Source organism: Perca flavescens, chromosome 8, assembly GCF_004354835.1.
Source record: "Perca flavescens isolate YP-PL-M2 chromosome 8, PFLA_1.0, whole genome shotgun sequence".
NCBI lineage: Eukaryota > Metazoa > Chordata > Actinopteri > Perciformes > Percidae > Perca > Perca flavescens.
Window position 1 is genome coordinate 16,292,371 of NC_041338.1, and position 25,399 is coordinate 16,317,769.

Consider the following 25,399-nt stretch of genomic DNA (forward strand, 5'->3'; position numbering starts at 1 on the left):
ATGCAAATCAGGGGGCGGGGCAACCCCTCACATTCAGAACTTCCAAGAAGTCAACGTTATCGCTGCATATGCATATTTATTTATTCATGTATTTATTCATGTATTTATTCATTTATTTATTCATTTATTTAATATTGAATAAAACGACATTCCATAGGAAAGAGCATTGTGTGGAAGTAAGTAAAAAGGCAACAAAAGGGAAGACATTTATATAACATCCAAATAGTGTTGGTAATGTAAGGAGAGGAGGAGGACATAGGAATTATTATTCATTCAATCATTATTACCAGACTGAGAATTGGGCATACTTATTTAAAGGGGAACTATGCAGGGTTTTTTTTAGCTTAATTTACCTTAACTGAACAGCTTCGGAGTCATTGGAATGGTTATATGACTTTTTTCGAGTTGAGTGGAGGTTGTCTTGCTTCCCCCTAGGGCCCATGGATGTAGGCCTATTAAGAGAACTGGATACAGGACCTTGGGAGAACAGTCATAAGAGCATGCGCAGTGCCAATTGCTCATGTCCATTATGCACGTTCATCATGCCTAGTTTAATAACTCTGGATTCGGAGACAAGTAAATGTTAAAAATGTTAAAAACATGACGTTTTAAACAAGGACCCTTTAAGTGTTCAGGCTGGTAAGTTGATGTACCCCAGAAAAAATTATCCACTGAAATATAGAAGTTTCTTTTGCAATGCAAAGCCTATGTGAAAAGTATTTCTTGGCCATGGGGTGCAGTTCCACCCTTATCCGCTAAGCCCATGGTGGCTTTAAGACATGGCGCTCTTCCTGGGGGCTTGCTAACGCCTGTGAGCGGAAAAACCACCCTTGCTACGGCACTGCACACATACGCCCATTCAGGAACTGGCTAACAAGGTAGTGATGCAGTTTTTGACACTATCGTCATGGCTGAGCGGGCAAAAAAGGAACAGAAAGCTAGGAAAGCATTGTCGGGGGAACAGAGAAAGAGACAGACTGACCGAGCCAGGACTCAGACACAAGCAAACATAGGAGCTGCCAAATATTTATTCCGAAGCTGTAGGGGGAGCGCTATAGAGAAACCTGCGAGAAAAAACAGTGAATAAATGGCCAAAACTGCATAGCGCCCCTTTAAATAGTAGCCTACGCCTTTCATCATGGGGAAACATCCAACAGGGTTGTGTAGGCCTAATAGATGTCAAAAACAAGAAACTGTGCAATATGTTTTAATTAAATATAGGAAATACAGTATATGTTAGAGAGAAGGACAATGATGGAGGGAATGAGAAGAGCAGGACTGAGGGTAAATGGATTAGGAAACATACTGGAATGTGGAGGAGGTGAACAAGGCAGGAGGTATCTGATTAGTTTTTTTATCGGTAGCTGGGTTGTTGAACAGAATCTGAGTAAGCTGGCAACTGTAGGTGAAATGTGACACCAGTAGTTGGCGGTAGTGAAACACAATGGATGCAAACCGCCGTTAAAATACACAGAGGAAGAAGACACCAATAAACACCGACGAAGGAGAACACGTGCAACTGAGGAAACTAGCTAGCAAACCGGTGCTAATCGTTCTCGTAATTCATTCATGGTGCCAGAGATCCTTTATCTCTGATGGTGCTAATACACCCATGGAGAAAACGGATTAAAAAAAAAAAAAAATTATGCGAATGTTAATAATTTAGTTGTTCCTTTTAAAAGGCGTTAAATCTGTGTTGACATCTTTGTTTCAAGACGCTGACTTTATGCTGTCAAAATAAAAACAAGGTGAGTAACGTTACATTCGTAACTCATGCTTGTGTTATGGGCAAACGAACAACGAAACAAGCTGCAGCTTAGACTACTTGCTTGTTTTGTATTATGTAACGTTACAGTTGACTTACGCTATTAGTTTCTGTCACAACTATGTCAGTAACTAGCTACATCTACTGTAGGATACTGTACCTAAGTAATTTGACGTAACGTTATCGGTGCTTAAGTATTTATACTGTATGCTGCTTTATAGGCCCAACTTGTACTACTCTACAATGCAGGGAGGAATGTTATACTTTTTCTTCCACCACATTAGTTTTACAGCTATAGTTACTAGTTACTTTACATAAAATATATTGAAACACAGTCTATGTCCAGCCAGAGCTTTGGGAAGTTTTACTGACTACATAATTAATTGATTTATAATCATGGGTGGACTGAACATTAAGTCAGTAATCGTTATTTGCAGCCATATCCAGACTACTCATGTGACCTTTCTGTCTAATGATTCAGCAGAATGACACCTAAAAGACCTACTATAGTGAACCCTATTGTCGAATCTCATGCCTTTCTGCCTCACTGTTCAACTGCAGATCCAACCATGCTGCTCCAGTTTGTGTATAGCACCCGGGACTTTGTCAGAGATGTGCATCGGAGCAGTGGAAACAGACTTGGGATTGGATCACTACCAGCAAAGTTTGACACGACCATCCATGCCGGCTGGACAGACAGAATGAACAGGGGACTCTTCCGCTACCATCTGGGTGATTTACAAACGCGTATCCTGTCGGGCCCGCATGGCTACGTGGCCCAGCTTAATATTCAAAGAGGAATAGAGAGAAGAAAGCCACAGGAGATACTTAGCGTTCAGCAGGAGTTCAATGCCAAGCAGTTTAATTTTAACAAAATCAATCCAGAAGAAATCATTTTTGAGATGATAAAGGATGTTGAGGGAGGCAAAGAAAAGGGACAGTTGCATGAACCCTGCAGGATGGTCGTGCTGGTCAATGTCAGCCCTTTGGAGTTCGGACATTGTCTCTTTGTTCCAGATCCTTTACGCTGTTTGCCACAGGTCCTGACATGCTTCACCATTCAGGTTGGTATTGAATCTGTGCTCCTGAGCTCCGATCCTGGCTTCCGTGTGGGGTTCAATAGTCTTGGAGCATTTGCGTCCGTCAATCATTTACACCTACATGGGTATTACCTGGATCATGAGCTCAAGATAGAATCTATGCCAGTGAAGCCTCTGGTTCCTGAAAAGGGGTTTTATCGCTTGTTGGACTTTCCTGCAGGCTTTTTGTTTTACACAGAATCAGAGTGGGTGGAGAAAGTTGCCGGAGCCATCTGTCAAGTCACAGACTTTCTTGTGGACGCTAATATTGCTCACAACCTGTTCTTGACTAGAGGATGTCCACCCTGTGATCGCACACAGAACCAAAAGGATCACTGTTCAAGAAAAGGTGTTCGTATTGCTGTATGGCCCAGAACATCATGCTTCGGTGCCAAGGAGGAATCTGCCTTCAATGTTGCTCTCTGTGAGCTGGCTGGACATTTACCATTTAAGAATAAGGAGGACTATGAGCTCACAACTGAGAAAGATGTAATGGATGTCATCCAGAGGTATCTTCTGCCTGATGCAGAGTTTCAAACATTGGAACAGCAGCTTACTCGTCATTTGATGGATGTATAATGTATGGACATTAAAGCCTTTTTACATCCTGTGCTGGAGTTCAAATGAACTAGGTTAGAAGCTTCAGAATCCGTTTAATATAACATTGGATGTGCACAATACCTTCTTATATATTTTAGAATATATATTTAATGGATGTACTGTATTCAAATTTCAAATAAAATGCCATAACCATAATAAGTTGTGTATATGAAGCAAGTCATTCAACACCATTGGGCTTGTCAAAGCAGGTGTGATCAATAACATAATTAATGGCTGCGTTCCGGTGATGCGCCTTAAGGGATTTGGTTTTTCATGCTGGCTTGCTGGCGTCGTTAAACCTGTGCTTTCCCTGTTTTACAGGATGACCCTGTTGACTTGGAGTTGAGTCTTAAAGCTGCGTTTCATTAATGTTTCAACATGCCACTTGGAGAGCAGAGAGAGGAAGTGGGCGGGGCAGGAGTGAAGTGGAACACACCCAGCGCCGCCGCTCCCACCCTATGCTCCTATCACGCGCTGTGCGTAGGGCACCAAGTGCTGAGGGGGCACCAAAAAAATCTAATAATTATAATGCCAATATTATTTCAGTATAGAAATATTAGGCACTTTTTAGGCATGTATATCACAAAACAGACAGAACAAGAGATAGATTTAATTGCTCAAGAAAGTAACGATGGTGCCGCCCCAGTCAGTGCACAAAGTAGGCTAACAATTCCTCTTGCTTCAGACCATTTATTACCGTATAGCGTGCGAATAATAGTCTTTAGCCAGGCATTTAGCAAAGTTTACCTAGCATAGTGTCGTTTGAGAACGCATACTTTGGCGTTTGCAATGCATAATAAACCCAAGACCATGTGTTGAGCGTAGTCGCTCTTAATGCTACGTCATCTTCTCATTGACTTTACATTGGCATTGTTTTCCGTGGTGGCCACACAGATTTTTCACACATTCCGTGCCGCCACCATGTAATGCGCTGTTAACAATTGTGATTATTTCACGGAATTCTGTGCGACCAGGCTGGTTGCTTTCAGGTTGTTCTCTTGTTGCATAGGTGAAACCGTCACAAGAGTGGGATCATTCAACGAAAGAGTCGTGTTGCCTTTAGGTTGTTCTCTTATTGCATAGGTGAAACCGTCACAATAATGTGATCATTCAATCAAAGAGTCATGTTGCCTATGGGTTGTTCTCCTATTGCATAGGTGAAACCGTCAAAAAAGTCTGATCATTCAACAAGAGTCGTGTTGCATTTAGGTTGTTCTCTTATTGCATAGGTCAAACCGTCACAGGAGTGTGAACATTCAACAAAAGAGTCATGTTCCCTTTAGGTTGTTCTCTTATTACATAAGGGAAACCATCACAAGAGTGTGATCATTCAACAGTTGTTGTGTAAACTGTAAATCACTGATGATGCTGACAATAGTGTGTCTCCTTGGTGTGAAAAGAAAAAAAAAAATCAAGGTATTTGTTCTAGTGTCCAAGTTCACTTCCAATTTGTGCACTTCTGTTTTTTAAATCTCCACCTAAATATTTGTCAGAATTCTTAGTCCATTGCATGTGTGTTACTTTTTGCTAACAAAATCCCCCCCCAAGTCATGCGACACAGCAGCTCAGTCAATCAAGCACACGGCCCTCAGTAGAGGTTTAATCAGCTACAATAATTGAAAACTCCTGTGTGGGTTGGTGTACTATGGTTGTGTCAAGCAAGACGTTCTAGAAGTGCATTAGAGCTGCATTACATTAGATCTCTCAAGGGAAACATTTTGACATTTTACAGTAGGAAAGGCACAGGTGTTAATAATAAAATTAACACTGCTAATACTTAATAGACTGCTGATTTCCATTTAGCTGTTTCATGATCCTGGTATTGTGCATGTTGACTCACACATGACTTGCTGAGATTAGTACTAACACCTGCGCTTTTCCTTCTTTGATGAGTGAAAAAGGCCTATAAACCAGGGGTGTTTACACTAAGTACATTAACTCAATCACTGGATGCATATTACGGGAATTCACTGGTAGTTCCTGTTGGGATGTGTAGTCCACACATTTCTTAACTAACTCTACAGTATGTCTATTGAGTGGTGGCCCAAAGGTTAGAGAAGTGGACCTGTGATTGGAAGGTCGTGGATGATCGTCACCGGACCTGCAGGGTAAATCTGAGAGAGGACGTTACACCCGCCCTTCCCTCATTACCACCAGCGAGTCACCCTTGAGCAAGGCCCTTATCCCCAACTGTCTGAGTGGAGCTGCTCAGGGATCAGCTGGGCAGCTTCCAGGTGTCAATCTGTGCTAACGCTCTCAGTGAAACTTTACTAAATAAAGATTAAAAAATGTTTTATTTGTTTAACACTTTGTGGCAAAAATTTAATCCAGGTCTTTTCCTTTTTTATTCTTAAGAAAATACAAGATAGCTGCTTTAATAAGCCTGAGAGGGGTGCTCAGATCAAGGGGGATTAATGCTACACATCATCCCCTAAGAGCACATCATCTGCCAGAATTGCATCACCAAGGTAGCAGTGCTAAGCCGAGCGGTAAGATCAATGAGCATACTGCTCACTCATTTTAATGAGGTTCCACATTGTTGAGCGCACAACCAGTGCTTTGGTCTATGTTTTTTTTTTTTTTATAGGTGAGATAATGATTCAGCAAGACATTTTCTTTTGCAGTTATTTTGTACTGCCTCGCTTGTTGAAGAAGTCCCGCAGACAGTGTGTGCGACTTCTTCAACAAAAGTGACTGGTAGGGCTGTGTATTGGCAAGAATCTGGCGATACGATACATATCACGATACATGGGTCACGATTCAATATATTGAAATATATTTCGATACTGTGTGTAAGGCGATATATTAGGATTGTTTTTAAGTATAATTTTAGAAAAACTAATATTTAAAAAAAGACATGATGTGCATACAAGTCAAAGAAGTGTACTTTTCTCCTGCTAAGTTTCTGGAAGAGTGTTTGGTATAGGGAGCTAAAGAACCCAGCTGGGGTTTGAGCATTTGAGTTGCACAGTGTGGACCGATCAATAAAACCTCTGTTTTGGTATTAGAGCTGTAGGTAATTTTGATGCATCCACTTTTTGATTTGGTTTAGCCAATTATGCAGGGAAATTAGACTATTTGGGTCATAAGGAATAATGAATATACAGCTGAGTGCCATCTACATAACAGTGATAGGACACATTGTTTTTGCATTATGTGACCCAGTGAAGTAAAGTGAGAAAGAGGACTGGATCCAGAATAGAACCTTATGGCACTCCCCATTCCCAAGTGATATGAGTCAAGGAGAATGAGGAGCTGCTTAGCAGTACTGAGAAGGTTGTTAGACAAATAAGATTTGAAGCAGTTAAAAGCAGGACTGAGATTTAAACCCAACCCCTTAGACAGTTTAAAATGTAATGATCAATTGTATCAAAGGCTGCATTGATATCAAGAAGAACTAAACTAGAACAGAGCCCTGCATCAGCATTCAAAAGGTCATTAGGCACTTGAAGGAGAGCTGTCTCTGTACTGTTTAAAATAGAAGCCTGATTGAAATGTGTCTAAGTTTCTATTATCATTATTATTATTTAAAATGACAATTTAGAGATAGGGGTCAACAGGGTCAGGTAAAGCAGTTGTATAAGACGGCATGTTTATAACTTGACGGAAGGTTTCCGCTGAGCTATTTATAATAGAAACATTGGCGGCACCCACAGTGGCAATGACCTCTTTGAAAATATGTGTTGGGATTGTATCTAGAGCACAAGTAATTTCATGCCTCGTTTTTTTTTCTTCTTACCCTTCATACTGTTGATCTCAATCCTTTCATCTAACTTTCTATGAAACGCAGAGGTTTGCATGATTATATCCGGCTTAGTATCTCAATCTGCCGAATCACATAGTTACGTCCAAAACAGAATCTGTTGAGTTGAAGTTACAACACATTTACAGCAAGGCCTTCAACAACTTCCATTTATAATGTAAATACTTTACAGTCTATGGTAAATACTTAAGGGAGAGTGTATTTTAATATTTTTGGTGAACCATACAGGTTGAATTACTCCAGTTTAATTATTCCAGTTGTTAATACTAAATACTTTTCTATTTTACGCAAATGTCATGTTTTGTCAATTTTTTGAGCAAACAAAAGAAAAGGCTTAAATGTCAGAGTAAAAAACAGTGCAGAAACAACTAGGCTTTAGTGAATTAAAAAAATGGAAACTTCACCCTGCATCCGGATGGTTGACTGAGTAAAACCTGACGTGCATCTTTCTAATGTGGCCCAGCATGGATACACATTATTTACAGTCAATGCTTCACAGGATCAGCCCTGTACAGAGGAGATGAGAACGTCCCCACCTTCTGACTAGTAATAAGAAAAGGAACATTGTATGCACTGTAGAAGCCTTTGCTATAGAGACAAGCTTCACTTGTACAAAAATGACAATGCAAAGCATGTTTGTGTTAGGTAGGTGGTTTGGTAACACTTTACTTGAAGGTATCGACATAATTGTGACATGACACTGTCATGAACGTGTCATAAACATTATAAACAAGTCATAAACATGTATGACTTCTGTCATTAAGTGTCATTCGGTTTTTGTCATGACACGTTGACATTGTTTGGGTTGTCTTGATAATGACAACTTGATATTAATCAATGTGACATTACCAGAAGTTGTCTTGGTCACGACAAGTTGACATTAAATTTGTTTGGAATGTCTTTGTCATGACAACTTGACATTACATTTATTTGGAGTGTCCTTATTAAGACAACTTGACATTAAACAGGATGACATTATGTCAAGTTGTCATGACAAAGACATCTTCTGGTAATGTCATCCTGGTTAATGTCAATTTGTCATGACCAAGACAACTTCTGGTAATGTCACTTTGATTAATGTCAAGTTGTCATAATCAAGACAACCCAAACAATGTCAACTTGTGATGCCAAATCCGAATGACACTTAATGACAGAAGTCATAAATGTTTATGACTTGTTTAAAACGTTTATGACATGTTTATGACAGTGACATGTCATAGTTCTGACAGTGTCATGTCACAATTATGTTGATACCTTCAAGTAAAGTGTTACCGGTGGGTCCAACAAATTGTCAAAACTATGTAATCGCTATATCTGTTGCCTGGATTACAACCTTTTATAAGTCATTTAGATGCATCTCAAACTTAACCCTTCAGTTAACCTCTGATCAAATGTAACAATTTTTATAGATTCTATATCAGAAATATGGTTCATTGCACTCACAAGTATTACATTAGCCCACAACAAAATTTCTCTCAACATCTGTTGTACTAAGAGTTAAAAAGCAAAGTATGACAGTATGTACAGAACAATGGTACCTCTAGCAAAGTTATGATATGAATAAATACAAAAATAAATAAGAATTGCACCTTTGCTATCATCCTCCCAGATATACCTCAGTCCTTTCCCCCTCTAGGGTTCACCACTTTCTTTTTTCCCTCTCTAAAAGCTCCCCTATGTCTCCTTTTTTAAATAAATTGGTTAAATTGCATCCATATTTTCTCTTACGCCCCCAATTATTTCCTTGATCCTTGATCCAAGCAGCAATTGTAGTTGCCTCCATTTTATTCCAGATGAGAGCTATAGTCCTTTTTGCCTGTAGTATAGCAAAATCTACAGTATATTCTTGGGGTTTCAGATTTAGATTAGCTGGATACAGGTGCAGCAATATCATCTTAGGGTCAAGTGGAAAGTTCACAGTCATGATAAACAGAAATATATTGTTCACCTCCCTCCAAAATTGTAGAATAGAGCCATACTATTCAGTGACCCTCCGCCCACTTTCATGGCACGGATCCATTCATTTTCACCTGACTTCACTCACTCCTAATCATGGCCTACTCTAGAAGTCCCACCCGTTAGGGCTGGCAGCAACATGAAGCACCATGTTAGGGCCCTCTGTCCCCATGATTCTGTGACAAAAACCTATGGTTGTGCGTGATAAAGTGAGTTTACTGCTTTCTTTATGTGTTGTGTTACTTTAATGGTTATTTGTAAATTGGATGTGATTACATGCTTAACCAGTATATTGGTAAATGCTATTATTGTCGTCCTGCCTGTTTGCCTTGAGGCTACAGAAATAATATTGTGTAAGTGTGCAGAGCACATGATTTGTTTGATGTAGTTTTTTAGGAGATACAAGTATCCTTATAACCTAATTTAGAATTGTTTAATTTCTTATGTTATTGTCAAATGGATGTTTATCTGTTATTCTGTTATGTAGTACTCTACAATTTCAGCAGTGGTAGGCCTCCCCCTCACCCCCTCAAGTAAGGGTACTAATGTGTTGTTTGTTAGGTACTTAATTGTTACGTTTGTTATTTATTGGTTAACTGTATTATTTGTGTTTTTGTGTTTATCATTTATAGAAAACCATAATTGTCAAGCCTCACCCTCTGCCTTTGTCCTAAAATGTGTGCAAAGTAAAAATAAATGGCTTAAACGGAAACATCAGTTGTCCCTACATTCTAACCGTTGTACCATGGTGATGCTCAAACTCCTGTGAACCAATCCTAGAGGAGAGCATAGACTGTGTCTTGTATGGTATGTCTTGCTGAGACAGTCCAGATCAAATTGAAGTCCATTTTTGGCAACAACTACTAATGTAAAAAAAAATATCTGTTTTAATAAACTGCTAAGGCAGCTGTCCAAGTATGAAGGAACTCTTTCTGCTTTTCAAACATGTTATATCTATATAATAAACATTAATTGGCACTACAGAGAGTATTATAATTCTCAATGTATATATATTCTACCAATCCCCCTTAAAAGATTGTGAACAGGAGATTGTTTTCTGTTGGAAAAAAAATCCATTGTGTTGGGGTAAGTAAGAAAATGTTTTGGGTGAACTAACATTTTACAAGTTTAAAGCGACAAGAGGGAAAAGAACGTGTCACAACCTAAAACAGTAGCTTGAGGTTCTGACATGCCAAATTAAGAAGAGTCTGTGGTTGTGTGCCCACCATTGTTTGTACCACAAGGAAGGTTACACAGCAGTAATATAATATAGCCTGTGTGTAAACGGTACAGGAGCAGCACAAAGCAGTATTTTATCCATATGTTGAAGTTGTGTAGCAATGCAAATCATACATTAGCCACAGCTCACATATAGACCTCACTGGCACTCTTCCATCTGCCTCCTCTTAACTTGGATAAATGAGTAACATCTGAGATGAGAAAAAAGAATATTTGCAAGAATATAATTACAAAGATTATGTCTAGGTTTATTGTGACAATGACCCCATGGTGGTTTTTCACCTCGGGAGAAATCATTGTATTGGTTCTCGGAAAGCTAAGTTCTCTTTGGACCAGAAACCGTAAAACTGAGATTTTAAACATCGATCGTCCAGCGCTCTTAGCCTGGTAAATGGAAATGTTTTTACAGTTTACGGTGAACTAGTATTTTGGAAGGGAGAGTTCATTTACCCAAAGGCACACCTATAGACATTTTTCAGTTTCTGACATGCTCCATCTGTTTAGGATGACTCTTGTAACTCCAGCCTGACCAATTTAAATACCACAAGTACAGTTAGCCGGAAACAGCAGAGGGTCAAACGGAACGGGTTGGCTACACATGTAGAGACATTTAGCTTGAGTTAAAGATTAACTAAATTGATGTTTTTCGCAGAATGTTATCTTTTCCCATCAAATCCAGGAAGTTGAAATGTCTATCAAGTGTAAATAGGAATAAGTAACCATGAGACATAATGGGAGAGATCTGTTTTGAACATTACTGGGCCATTTTTAAAAAGCTACTGTTGCAGTTTTACTGCTTGATGATTGCAGAGCAGCCAAGTGGAAAATCATGACCTTGTTAAAGAATCTCAAGAACGTTTAAGGCTCCCATTGCTGCCTTATTATTTCATGGGAAAAGTTCTCTAGTGTTGCTTTAAGAGAAAGTCTTGAAAACTCTGACTAGCTGCAAAGGCAACGAAAGGTGGGAATTTACGAGCTAAAGGTTATACTTTCTTCAGTATCAGTTGCTGACAGGAAACAATGTTTTGTTGAACATGTCCGACAGATTGTAAGCTTTTTTGTGCTCTGACCAGTGTAAATCTGATTCTGCGTTGTAACGAATAAAAATCCCACACAAGATGATCATGGCAGTTTGCAACACAAAGCACACTGCTGGAAAACTGATATGAACATTAGTATTCTTTGGATAGTCACACAATTGCACGAAGCTTTGAATACACCCCCATTGTTTTGGTTAGTTTTAATCTTTTATATGCTTTTTGTTTCAAAAAGGACAACAATAATGCTGTATCTTAAGATTCATGAAATGGTCAACAAGACTAGGGATGGCTAGAAGAGTGTGCTGTGCTCTGACGAGTCCACATTTCAAAGTTTTTTGGAAATCATGAACGTCATGTCCTCCGGGCCAAATAGGAAAAGGACCATCCAGATTGTTATCAGCGCAAAGCCATCTCGCCATGGGGGTGTGGTAGTGTCAATGGCATGGGTAACTTGCACATCTGTGAAGGTACCATTAATGCTAAAAGGTACATACATAGGCTGCCATCCAAGCAACATCTTTTTCAGGGACCTCTCTGCTTTTTTCAGCAAGACAATACCAAGCTGCATTCTGCACGTGTTACAACAGCGTGGCTTCCTAGTAAAAGAGTGCGGATACTAGACTGGCCTGCCTGTCCAGACTTATCTCCTATTGAGAATGTGTGGCCAGTATGATGCGCAAAATACAACAACGGAGACCCCGGACTGTTAAGCAACTGAAGTCGTACATCAAGCAAAAATGGGAAAGAATTCCACCTACAAAGCTTCAACAATTAGCATCCTCAGTTCCAAAATGCTTATTGAGTGTTGTTAAAAGAAAAGGTGATGTAACACAGTGGTAAACATGCCCCTGTCCCAGCTTTTTTGGAACGTGTTTCAGACCTTAAATTAAAAAAAAATGTATATATTGCAAAAAAAATAAGTTTATCAGTTTGAACATTAAATATCTTATCTTTGTAGTGTATGCAATTGAATATAGGTTGAAAAGGATTTGCAAATCATTGTATTCTGTTTTTATTTACGTTTTATGCAACGTTCCAACTTCAGGTGTCATTATGTGCTGCTATTAAGACATTTGAAATGGTTTCAAAACAGTATCCTGACTAAACTTTGATATACCAGTCTGTGATAATCCATCAACATTAGTCAAAATAATTCATAATTTTTGCGTTTACTCAAAAATTAAGTATAATTTTATGGTTTATTGACCATGAATTTCAAAATGTAAATGTGATGACATGTAAAAAGTAGTGGTAATGAGAAACAAAGATGGCAAAATACATAATTGGCTGATAATTTATACTGCATGCTTTGTAAACAATTAAACCCAGAGGACAAAAGTTGCATGGTTGATGGGTAGACAGAACACGATGAGGGTTATGATTCGTCACCTAAACAGTGTCTAGTGCATATCAAGTGCCATAGTAGAGGGAGTGACTGTGGGCGTGTCCTCATATTAAAGCAAACACCCATCTTTTCTCCTCTTCACATTTGCTTAAGATGCTCAGGGTACTTTTACAGAGGACGGCTCACATGAATATTTCAGTTGCGCGTCTTATTACTTTAAAAAGAAACAAAAAATATACAAAAGATTAAAACTAACCAAAACAATGGGCTGTATTCAAAGCTTCAGGCAATTGTGCGACTATCCAAAGAATACTAATGTTCATATCAGTTTTCCAGCAGTGTGCTTTGTGTGGCAAACTGCCATGATCATATTGTTTGGGATTTTTGTTCGTTACAATGAAGAATCAGATTCACACTGGTCAGAATACAAAAAAGCTAAAAATCTATCGGACATTGACAATGACTTCTACTTCAGATATCCAAGTAAGTGACCCAATTTTGTGTTTTTATTTCTTCCTTCTCTAATATAATCTCTTTTTCAAATGTGTAATATCTCAATCATCTCTTTTATTTCCTAATTTGATAATCTAGTAACCCTTAAATCTTTACACACCTGCCTTTGTACTATAAACTAACTCTTTATGCATGCACATTTCTGCACATTTACCTTTTTGTTTTATCATTTTATTTATATTTTTCTGTACTTCTATCGGCCTTTAATATTATTCCTATGTTGCTGACAAGGCTTTGACACCCTCAGGTGCACATTTCCCCTGGGGGCTTGACTCTGCTCAGGGTTTCTTTTCAGTTTAACTGTAGCTGACAAGTCAACACTTACCTCTTTGTACTTTATTATCATTAAATTATATATATATATATATATATATATATATATATATATATATATATATATATATTGGGCTGTACGTTTGAGTTTATTGTATGTGTGTGGTTGTATTCTACGGTGTCAGTGTCAGGCTAACAAGAAGCCATCTCAGAAATGGTGTTGGATGTCAGATGATAAATGAACATCCTGACACAGTTTGTTGTCAGGGCACTAAGTATCATTCTAAAGTCAAGGGGCCTTCTTTTCCAACACTATGCTACTGCTAGTGTTGATTTTAGGATCCTGAAAAATGCTCAAAATATTTGTTGTTTGTTAGGCTGTAAAAAAACAAATAAACATCCAATCTGATGTGACCCAGGGTTTGGGCTGTAAATGTTTCTGTAGGAACTACAATGTTTCATAGTAGAGTGGACAACCATTGTATCCTGAGGTGTGTCATCCAGTCTGATGTGACCCAGGGTTTGGGCTGTAAATGTATCTATAGAAACTATAATATTTCATTGTACAGTGGAAACCCATTGTATCCTGAGGTGTGTCATATGAACTGTCTCACAAAGAAAAGCCCCCTGTTTCTGAGGCATTCTACTTATTTCGTTTTATTTTGTTTCTTTTCCTTCTAGTATTTTAGTTGTGCATTAAGTCTTTATTCATTCAACCTTTATTTAAACTTGAAAAATCATTGAGGGCCAACCCTCATTTGAGTCATTGAGTAATTATAAAGACGACAACAAAACACACAGAAAAGAATACACCATCATAAGAAAGATAACAAGACAACGATTTCATAAATAATTTAGGATGATACAGATACAAAAGAAAGTACGATTATGTAAAGCAAGTAGAAGTTTGCAGGTTTAAAACCAGATTTCTAAATTGTCCTAAAGGCACAAGTGAGTTAAGTGCTGTAATTTGTTCCAGGAGTCAGGGGCACTAAAGTTAAAAGCAGTTTTTCCAAGTTTAGACTGAGCTTGTGGAACATGAAGCAAAAGCCAGTCAGTAGAGTGAGTCTGAAATGTCCCTCTGAGTAACAGAGAAGTTCTGAAAGGTAAGATGGCAGTTTTTCAACAAAGGCCTTATAGATAGATTATAGTCTCTATTGGAGAAAAGAAACCCAAAACTTTCATATAAAATACAACGGTGTGTACCAAAGACATGACCGGTTATGAATTTCAAGGCAGAGCGATAGGCTGAGTCCAAAGATTTAAAAGTTGAAGAGGATGCATGTCTATAACTCACATCACCGTAGTCCAAGACTGACATGAAAACTGCTTCAACGACTCTTTTTCTACAAAACATGGGGAAGATACTTTTATTTCTGTAGAAATAGCCAACGTTTTGCCTTAGTCGGCACACAAGATTATTAATGTGAAATGTGAAAGAGCTTTTTATCAATCCAGATGCCAAGATATTTATATTCTGTGACTCTCTCAATTGTGAGTCCATTCATAGTGGATATATTAAAGTTAGTAAAATCTATAGCTCTGGCTCTGGAAAAAAGCAATCTAATTTAGCAATTTAATTAATCAATAACAAAGGAACACTGTAAGTTTTTAATTGCAAGATGAACATAATCAGCAACATAATACAGCACTCATCATCTTACAGATGGGCATGACAGTTTAACAAAAATTAAATTATATTATTGAAATAGATGGTGAAAATAACTGGACCTAATTTAAGCCCTGTGGAACAACTTTTGTTACTGTCAGAAATTCTGAATTGTAGCTTCCCAATTTAACAGATTGTTGTCTCTCTGATAGACATAGTTCTTAAAGCAATAACAAGCATTAATATCAAAGCCAATATTATGTAACCTTTGTAAGAGCAGGCAATTATCTACTGTGTCAAAAGCTTAGAAAAGAGCAACAAATAGTGTGGCACAATGCTTATTTTTTAATCTAAGGCCAGAGTTGGGAGTAACGCATTACTATTACAATTTCGGTAATATTATACCCGTTACAATCTCAGAAACGCGAGTTACAATGCATTTAACCCGAAATTAATTTTTTTTTTTTTTAAGAATTCACCAACACATTTCGGCACAGAAAAGAAAGTCCGCGAGTATAAGTGTAACGTTTCCTGTTGCTGGAATGCGATGGTTGAGATGACTGCAGACATCTTCTACATTTGCGAGATGGTAATACGTAGGCCTACATGGAATTTTACGCTGCGTTGAAACGAGGTGCTGCCTGTCCCTGTTGCCGTGGTCAGAGCCAGAGATGGGACGGACAACATCTCCCGACAGGTAACGGTAGGCTACATCAGCGCGGACGGACAGCCGTGTGTCCGAGCAACTGACAGATATTCAGGAATTATTGTCTGGCTTGCTACACGTAAATATTAGCATTACATAGGCTAAATCAGCGGTGGAAATTCTATACCGTAGGCTACTTTAATAGCCTACACTAATGTAGGCTAGATACTTTTAACTGAGTAGGCCGATTTTTATTTTTTCTCCTAGCCTACTTTATACTTCTACAATTCTGAGTCAAGTAGGTCTATTGTACGTTTTACTTCACTATTTATTTTTTAGCTTACTTTGCAGATTCAGATTAATAATACAAAATATGAATAAATAAATTATGATGTAGGCTATTAAAGTGGACAAAGATGTTGATCCGGTGGTGAAAATTCACAGGCTACCTTCCAAGTCATAGCCTATTATTTTGGTGAACGTAACTCAAAGTAACGCAAAAGTAGTGTAAGTAAAGCATTACAATTCAGAGACAGTAATATATATATTACAGCTATATTATAGCTAATTACTCACAAATGACAGAACGTATTACATTTTGGAAGTAGCCTAACTTGCCCAACACTGTCTAAGGCTGATACAATGTCATTTACGACCAAAGTAACAGCAGCCTACTGTGCCCTGCTTTAAAGCTGGACTAAAATTGGCTCAAAATGGAGGCTCTTGGCAGAAACACCTTAAATTGATTAGTCACTATATTCCAGGATCTTTGACAGACATGGCAGTTTGGATAGTGGTCTATAGTTGTTGAGATTGTTTTTATCACCTCCCTAACCTAATTAGGGATACAACATGAGCCATTTTCTACTGGTGGGAACTATAGGCTATACCTGAGGAAATTGAAGGATTGAAAAGTTATTTGCTCTGTGATAATATGGGCTGGGAGCCTAAGAAAACAGGGGTCTAAATTGTCCTCTCAAGTACATTTCCTGTGATCGATGGTAAGGAAAGAATTTTTAACTACACTTGAACATACAGTATCAAGGGTAAATGTATGCCTGCGATCAATAGTGAATACGTTGTCATCAGTTGGAAGGCGATCTAATCCCCCATTCTCAAAAAGGTGACCGGCAGCTACAAAATGTTTATTGAAGGCTAAATGAATCTCTTCATAGTCAGACACTAGACAGTCCTCGACCTTGATCTGAGTAGGAATAGAGGAGAAGTTGTTATTTTTATTCAATTGTACAGCCTTACAAAGATATGCAGGGTTTGAATATGAACTAGAGACTAAGTCCAGAAGTACTCAGATTGGGCTTTCCTCGGCGGCGTAGATGTGCATCTGTTTCTGAGTTGTCTAAAAGCAATCCAATCGGAATTACTTCCAGAGCCTCTAGCAAGGGACCAGGCTTTGTTTCTTTTCATGAAGAAATTTGGCACAGGTTTGTGCCTAGATTTTAGTCCATGTGTCAGTGTGGGACTCACTGTACAAACGCTGTCACATTATAATGACAAATAGGTATATAAATGTATATAAATTGACCAAAAAGCACAAAAATGGTTCATATATAATTTCATTAATAAGTAGGAACTAATCATTTACATTAAAATGATTGGCTAAATAATACATATTCCTGAAATAACAATGTCCTGATGACAGCATTGGATGTAATTATGATTTAATGATATATGAAATGATATATTTTTATGTTTATTTTTTGGCATTATATAATGTGTCTTTCCTTTTGGAAAACATATTCCAGAGAGCACAGAGATATACTATACCTGCAATAAGCCGAGAATATATGGCAATATTGATCGTCAAATGGAGGACGTATATATAAAATATCACTAACCTTGACAACTTATTTAGCAGAATCCTTGTTTCATTTCTTTATTTTAATAATGCATTGACTCCAATTTGTTCTGTATGTGCAACCCTTTCCTCCTCATTTCTATTCATTGTGCCAATTCCTATCATCCGATCATCCTCATCTCTCCCTTCTTCTGTCTTTGACCTAGGTTTCCAGGATGTCCATGTAATGATCTTTATTGGATTTGGCTTCCTGATGACATTTCTTAAGCGCTACAGCTTCGGCGCGGTGGGTTTTAACTTCCTCATCGCAGCCTTCGGCATCCAATGGGCACTGCTAATGCAAGGCTGGTTCCACTCCATGGATGCAGAGGGAAAAATCAGAATTGGAGTTGAAAAGTAATTGTTTGGTTTTATTCTCAATGAGTCAAAAGCATCCCTTCTTCTTATTCTATTTAATTGTGATGAATGTTTACAACTAACAACAGTAACTTGTGGCTCAATGATAATACAGTGCATAAAAGGCCACAACTGTGACCATCTCAAAGATTGTGATGTTATTCAGCTCTGGCTCTTTTGTTTAATTACTCAGAAATGCAGATTCCATTTGCATTGTTTTCATAGAACAAAACACAGGGAGGGATACACTGTGAGGTGGACAAACCAGTCTGACTGACAGGATCCCATAATGATATGTCTAGGCACGATAGTGTTTGTGGACTCAATAGCTTGGAGGTAAACAGAAACCGATGATACTGCTGAAGTGCCACCATAAGTTGCTCTGTTTCAATTTATGCTCACCGGCCACTTTATGAGGTACACTTGTTCAACGTCTCGTTAACACAGACATCTAATCAGACAATCATGTGGCAGCAACACAATGCATTTAGGCATGTAGACATGGTCAAGGTGATCTGCTGACGTTCAAACCAAGCATCAGAATGGGGAAGAAAAGTGACTTTGAACTTGGCGCGGTTGTTGGTGCGGGCTGGTTTGAGCATTTCAGAAACTGCTGATCTGCTGGGATTTTCATGCACAACCATCTCTAGGGTTTACAGAGATGGTCCGAAAAAAAGAAATGCCTTGTTGATGGCTGAGATTAGACGAGAATGGCTGCACATGTCAGCAAAAGGAATCTGAGGCTGCAATTGGCACAGGTTCTCCAAACTTGGAATATAGAAGATTGGAAATACAGATGATGTACCTATCTTCTAATGGTACTAGCAAGGGGTGCCTAATAAAGTGGCCGGTGAGTGTATTTGATGGCTGTATTCCTGTAAGAGAGAAAGACAGTGAAAGAGTAGGATAACTAAATAAGTGCTCAAAATGACCTAGTTGTTCTTGAATGGTTGTATTCTTTATTTGGTTTACTGTTGTTGTTGAAAAGGTGCATCCCTTTTGTCCAGTACAGATTACAAATTATGTCATATTTCCTTGTTTGTCCACTACATTTTGACGTTGTTTCCTTCCCTAGCATGATCAATGCAGACTTCTGTGTGGCGAGCTGCTTAATAGCCTACGGGGCGGTGCTTGGTAAAGTCAGTGCTGTCCAGCTGCTGGTTCTGACTCTGTTTGGCGTCACATTGTTTGCTGTGGATGAATATATTATCATTAGTCTCATACATGTAAGTTGAAACAATCATTTATTTTATTTTTTTATATCATTCAGCTGAACATCCCATTGTGTACAGTAGCTGATGTTTTTACAACTCACCAAACACACCAACTGTAGGTTGGATGTCGTTCTCAGATCTGTGTATTTATGGTTCAGTTGCCCTCTGATGCTGAAACTGAGCATATGTCCAAATCCTGTGAAACACATATGGGTCCATAGTAGAACACATCATAGCATTCTTATAGCTGTTAATTACTGTATCTGCTGCTAATATCGTCTTTCCTGTAGGCCAAAGATGCTGGGGGCTCCATGTCGATCCACACATTTGGAGCTTATTATGGTCTTTGCATCTCGTGGATGCTCTATCGGCCAAACCTGAACCAGAGCAGTCGTCTGCAGGGCTCCGTCTACCACTCAGATGTCTTTGCTATGATTGGTGGGCATGATTTTAATTACATACTGAATTGTATTTACTTTCACAATACTTCCCATTGTTCTAGAGGTACTTTGGATCGTTTGGTACGTTTTTTTATCCAGCCTGCTTTCTGTGTATAGGCACCCTCTTCCTGTGGATGTTTTGGCCCAGCTTCAACTCAGCCATTGCAAACCATGGGGACGGGCAGCACAGAGCAGTCATCAACACCTACCTGTCTTTGGCCTCAACTGTGCTCACTTGTATGGCCATCTCGAGTCTCTTCAACAAGCATGGAAAACTAGACATGGTAATGACCAGCACTGTTTTTTTTTTTAGTCACGAAGACTCATAAAGTTAAGCTAATATATGTATTTGTCAAGCTGACAGTACTTGTGCTGAAATAGATCACCTTGTTGACTTTTGCGGCCCCTGAACAACTGAACAAGTGATTGGATGCATCAGTTTCAACTGATGCAGTGAACTCATTCAGTAAAGAGATCAAACTGATAACACCATGTCTTCTGTGACTAACAGATGCACATATTTTCCAGGTTCACATCCAGAACTCCACTCTTGCTGGAGGTGTTGCAGTGGGGACTGCAGCAGAGTTCATGCTGACGCCCTATGGTGCTCTGATCGTAGGATTCTGCTGCGGTATAATCTCCACACTGGGATATATCTACCTCACGGTATGGTATTTATCTGGTTTATTGTGTTAGAACTATTATGAGATAGGCCTCAGTTTAGTTTTTGAAAGTGGTCATCAATCCAGGCAGTTAGCTACAGAAATGCTCCAATATAAATGAAAATACGAAGATGAGTTAAGATTTTTAAGTAAGCATAACTAATACTAACGGATATGTCTCTTTCAGCCTTTCATGGAGAAGCATTTGAAGATCCAGGACACATGTGGAATCCATAACCTGCATGCCATGCCAGGACTAATAGGTGGCATTGTGGGAGCCATTACTGCTGCATCTGCATCAAAGTCCGTTTATGGCGAGGAAGGGTGAGTGGCCCTGCTTACAAATAGAGAGGTCATGGTAACTTTTTGAAATAAATGGATAGAAGCTTAAAAACCCAGTAAAAGAATACTTTGGGTCTTTGTTCTGAAAGAAAAACATTGTTGTGAGTTCCTCTCTTTTTCTGTGTTAAAGGCTGATTAACACCTTTGACTTTGTGGGTAAATACAAAGACGTGGTACCCACACAGCAGGGTGGGTTACAGGCTGCAGGCCTCAGTGTGGCTCTCTGCTTTGGTGTGGGCGGAGGTGTCCTTGTCGGTAAGGAATAAGCTATTCAACCACCCTTCAGTTTGACCATATAACCGAAAATATACAGTATGCAAATAACTGTGACATTACTGTGTTTGAACAAGATGGATGTGTTTGCAGGCAGCGGATGACGGATTGTGTGTGTGTGTTGGGATAATTACTTGTTTGTATTATTTTCAGGTTTTATTTTAAGATTACCTATCTGGGGAGATCCCGCAGATGACAATTGTTTTGATGATGAGCCCTACTGGGAGGTAAGAGTATTCTTTACAACCATAAAGAGTTTTTTACAGTTTGAATGTCAATATCAAACCACAATGCATTCAGTAGTTCATTCAATTCATCTACAGAAGTTGTAAGTTATAAATATAGAATGAATAAATCAATGAATTTTTGCTATTCTTGATCAGAAACATTTGACTGTTTTGTGTCCCATACCATGTTTTTCCACTCATTGTGTACATTATTGAATGGGCTACTGTCATTCTGCCACCACTGTTTACAGAGAAAGGGTTCATAAATTCCATTTGATGACATCCAAGTGAACATAGCATCATACATTTACCGGTAGTTTTAGTGGCCAACTATTATTCTCCCCCTGAGTCATCTTGTTGTTCACAGCTTCCTGAGGATGAAGAGGTCGTCACACCAGTCCTTCAGTACAACAACCACATGCAGAACAAAGATGTGTAAGTGTCCTTTTTTAGTTCATCTGACAACAGTGTTCTGGTCATGGAGTTATGCTAATCTGAGGAAGTGCTTGTTGTTGTAGACTGTGTTGCATTCAGTATCCTCTTGGTGGCAGCAGATCCACATTTGCGGAGACTACACGTGACGCTTTGTAATTCTGACCCTTTGTTAGGAAAACTGCCTATTCATACTGTTGAATACAGTGTGAACACAAAATCTGGATCGGTATCGTACAAAGGGGAGACAAAAATGCCCCATGAAATCTCAGAATGCCCTTAAGAATGTTTTTGAGAGTCTGTCCCTGTCATTCAGTGTGCACTAGATTATGTAATGCTGACGTGGACCCTGTGCTCTGTGTGCTGTGCAGTGAAGCTCACCTGTACGGTTTGTTGTGGGGGGGGGTTCACAGCACAGCTCTGCAGCTCTTCAAAGTGACCTTGAAGTCATGTGTACGGAGGAAATTAAAATTATACGATTATAATGAGTCGGTGTAATCTACCCAGTAGAGTGAAAAGAGTGTACAGGTTTATCTTCAGGCCAAATCTCAGGCCATAGAAGAAAATACATTTATCAAAATCTTGGCACCACACGCTGTGAGCTAGAACTTTTCTGAGGTTTCCTTGTTTTTTACACATTAAATGTTGCTCTTTTCTTTCAGAGCGGAGTCACATTTCACCATGGAACAGACCTGACGCTAGGCCTTGAACCGGATGGATCTCTGTCTCTGTCGCACTGCCCCTTTGTTCCTTTTTTATTCTCCTGCTTGACAGAAATATTATCAATTATTCCCCTTCAATCCAATTAAAACCAGTTTTTTGTCAGTGAATATATGTCTAACAGGTTTTTGTTTGTTTGAAGTGAAAAAATCTGCCAGTGGAATAAGATTGTTTTTGTTTTATAAGGTATATATATTTTAGTTGAAATCAATTAATATTAAATCTAATGTATTAAATATTCTATTAGATGAGTGGCATTCTTTGTGATTTGTGGAATGATTTGCCTCATTTTAACATTGAGAGGTAGATTTACTCACTTAAACTGCAGAATTTCGCTCTTGTGTCACATAAAACCAGATGTAAAGGCTCAGACTAAAACCAACTTAAACATGTCCATGAGAACATAACCAATGTTACTTTAAGTGGTTGTAAGAGAAATATTTGAATCATATTTTGTATTACGTTTTTCTTCAAATCCACCTGAGTGGCACTTTTCCTAATATCAAATTTTTATTTTTCTTCTGTCTGTGTGACATAAAAGACCGCAGTGAACAGTAACATTTATTAAAGAGAATACACAGACTTTTTGGCAACTTTATGCTGTCAGCTTCATTTGTTATGTTTAGTTGAGTTTCCATATATTACAATTAGATGCATTCAAAACAGAATGTCTTCATGAACACGATTTACATTGAGAGGTATGGATCATGTTACTGATTATGGATTTTAAAAATAAAAGCTGTGATATTAATTTTGAAAAAACTATTTAACACTGGAAGCTGACATTTTAGCATTTATAAGCACTATATAAGCACTTAATAAATGGCTTATAAGACACTATAATGTAGATGTTAGCTCTGGAAAAAGTTTTTTTTTTTTATAATATTGTCATTTATTATGTGTTTTTACACCAGCATCTACCTATGGGTGCCCACAGGAGTAGTTGCTGAGAAATACATTAATACAAAATGATATGCTCACAACTAGCCTACAGTACAGTGTATTATAAACCATTTATTAAATGCTTATAAATGCTAAAAAGAAAGTAAGTGGATATTTTTATCCACGTTATCGATCTGAAAATTAATGATTTTGTCAAAACCTGCTGTTTGTACATTTAAACATACACAGTAGAATATTTGTTATGCTGTTTTGAAAAGTAACACGTTTTTTTTATTGGTAATGTAATTTTGAAAATGAATAAAGAATTAATACAGCATCATAATTGCATAAAGTAAGTATAATTCATAAATTCATTTTAGTAATTGAATAACTTTTAGCCACTTTAAAAAGTCTATTTTGTAGGAAATAATGGATTCAATAGATCCAAATTTACCAATTTAAAGAGGAGGAAATCAGTTGTTTCCCTCAATTAAGGGCCCTTCAGCGTCCCCTCTCTAGTGGAGTTAGACACAGGGTAAAGATCACACCCTTATTGCTCTCTCGGGACACTCTGGTGACCAAAAACAAACTAGAGACCAGCCTCATCATCATGACCTTAGGTCAAAGGGTAGAAAAAGGGCACGATCACTGACAGGGCTACACACATGCTGGAGGAGTCTATCATTTGATTGATAGAGCTCATTCCTTTGGATTTATACTCTGAATATTGGTGCCATTTTTTGCACATTGCTGGGTAGAAATGTGGAGTAGATTTATGATTTTTTTAAAAGTCAATAAATTGACCATGATGTCTATACTGAAATACTGAATGTCATTTTACTGTGCAGTTTATTTCTGTATCTGATTAACAGCCCTTTTTTAAATTTCCTGATGACAGCTGTAATTTCCATGTGCTCTGTCTGTCCACCCACCTGGCTGCAGTGTTACAATGATCGAAGGCAGGCAGCAGCTCATGGTGGGAGTGCGGATGATTCCCACACATGAGTAGCAGCGAGGAATCCATCACCTCGTCCAGCCTCCTCGCTAACAAAGGCAGGCTTAGTGCTGTTTTCTTTTGTCATCAGTAACGTGTTTGAGTAAAGGAGGAAATGGTGCCACAAGTGCTCCAATTAAACGAGATGCAGCCCTGCTGGGAAGAAAGGCTCCCCTATTGCCCCCGATACTCCCCAAATACATACACACACAGGCACACAAACTCGGCCTCTTCTCATCCTACCCCTAGTTCCTGCCACAACTTTACTCATGTTCATTCATCAGCCACGTACAGGGCAAATGCGAGGGCCTGTTAAAACTAAATCAGACTTATTTATAAATGATACCAGGCCTTCCCCTCTGAGGTTGAGGGAGCTAAGCCTCATGGCATCATGACAGCCAAGTTTGAAGAAGTTTACCCTCCTTTGGACAGACACTGGCCACAGATGTGACTTCCACAGGGGGGAAACACAAAGTGTGCAGGGGAGCAGGGGAGCAGGGGAGGGACCGAGAGGCCACAGAGAAGGTGAGATGGAAAAACTTGAGGAGGCAAGGGGGCATGAAAAGGGGGAGGGACAGACGGAGAACGAGGCCTCACTTTCAGTGCTGATGACTGACGGCCTGCCATCCGGGCTCAATCATGATCTTTGATTGACAGGTCGGGGGGGAGGAGACGGTGGGAAAGAGGGTGCAGGACAAGAGCTTAGAATGGGAGGTTCACAAAACATACTCCCATACAGGGGGCCGTGGAGACGCTCATTAATGATAAAGAACATACCAGGAAAAGCATGATTTCTCTGCATGCAAGTAATGTTGTTTGTAGGCTGAGATTATTTTGTAATCTTCTATACAATGTTAAATATACGGAGCACTACAGGGCTAAATACAACGTGGGAGGTCGTGTTAGAACACCTGGCTGTGGCTATTCAGCTTTGTTTTCTTATTTTCAGTATTATTCTAAGAAAATGAAATGGCATAATATGTCTAATGGTTATTATGTTGGCAGCAAAAATCATCTGCTGTTTTGTCACTCTGCAGTAAAACTCCCCTAAATTCACTTCACAGTTACGAGGATCTACAGTGGTTAGAGAAGCATTCAGGGGATCCATGTTCACTCCCTTATAAAGAGAGCCGTAAAAGCTCCTATTGAAAGAAACCACAAGTCCATAGAACT

General features: G+C 38.7%; 2 protein-coding genes across 8 annotated transcripts; both read left to right on the forward strand.

Moving 5' to 3' along the window:
- The first annotated feature begins 787 nt into the window (after positions 1-787).
- On the forward strand, positions 788-3,603 carry gdpgp1 (GDP-D-glucose phosphorylase 1). Of its 4 annotated transcripts, none has more exons than XM_028585900.1 (2): positions 788-878; positions 2,327-3,603. In XM_028585900.1, exon 2 carries the CDS (start codon positions 2,335-2,337, stop codon positions 3,421-3,423), a length of 1,089 nt encoding a protein of 362 aa, XP_028441701.1. In that variant the 5' UTR covers positions 788-878; positions 2,327-2,334; the 3' UTR covers positions 3,424-3,603. The 4 variants fall into 4 exon arrangements, with proteins under 4 accessions (XP_028441701.1, XP_028441700.1, XP_028441702.1 ...); XM_028585899.1 differs by lacking the exon at positions 788-878 and adding an exon at positions 911-1,337; XM_028585901.1 differs by lacking the exon at positions 788-878 and adding an exon at positions 911-1,284.
- A 9,349-nt stretch (positions 3,604-12,952) lies between these two features.
- On the forward strand, positions 12,953-22,948 carry rhcgb (Rh family, C glycoprotein b). Of its 4 annotated transcripts, none has more exons than XM_028585526.1 (11): positions 12,953-13,270; positions 17,851-18,040; positions 19,116-19,266; positions 19,545-19,692; positions 19,812-19,978; positions 20,223-20,360; positions 20,544-20,680; positions 20,829-20,953; positions 21,125-21,198; positions 21,566-21,633; positions 22,293-22,948. In XM_028585526.1, the coding sequence occupies exons 1-11, from the start codon at positions 13,051-13,053 to the stop codon at positions 22,324-22,326; spliced, it is 1,452 nt and encodes a 483-aa protein (XP_028441327.1). In that variant the 5' UTR covers positions 12,953-13,050; the 3' UTR covers positions 22,327-22,948. The 4 variants fall into 4 exon arrangements, with proteins under 4 accessions (XP_028441327.1, XP_028441328.1, XP_028441330.1 ...); XM_028585527.1 differs by lacking the exon at positions 12,953-13,270 and adding an exon at positions 15,697-15,885; XM_028585529.1 differs by lacking the exon at positions 12,953-13,270 and adding an exon at positions 15,697-15,879.
- The last annotated feature ends 2,451 nt before the right edge of the window (positions 22,949-25,399 follow it).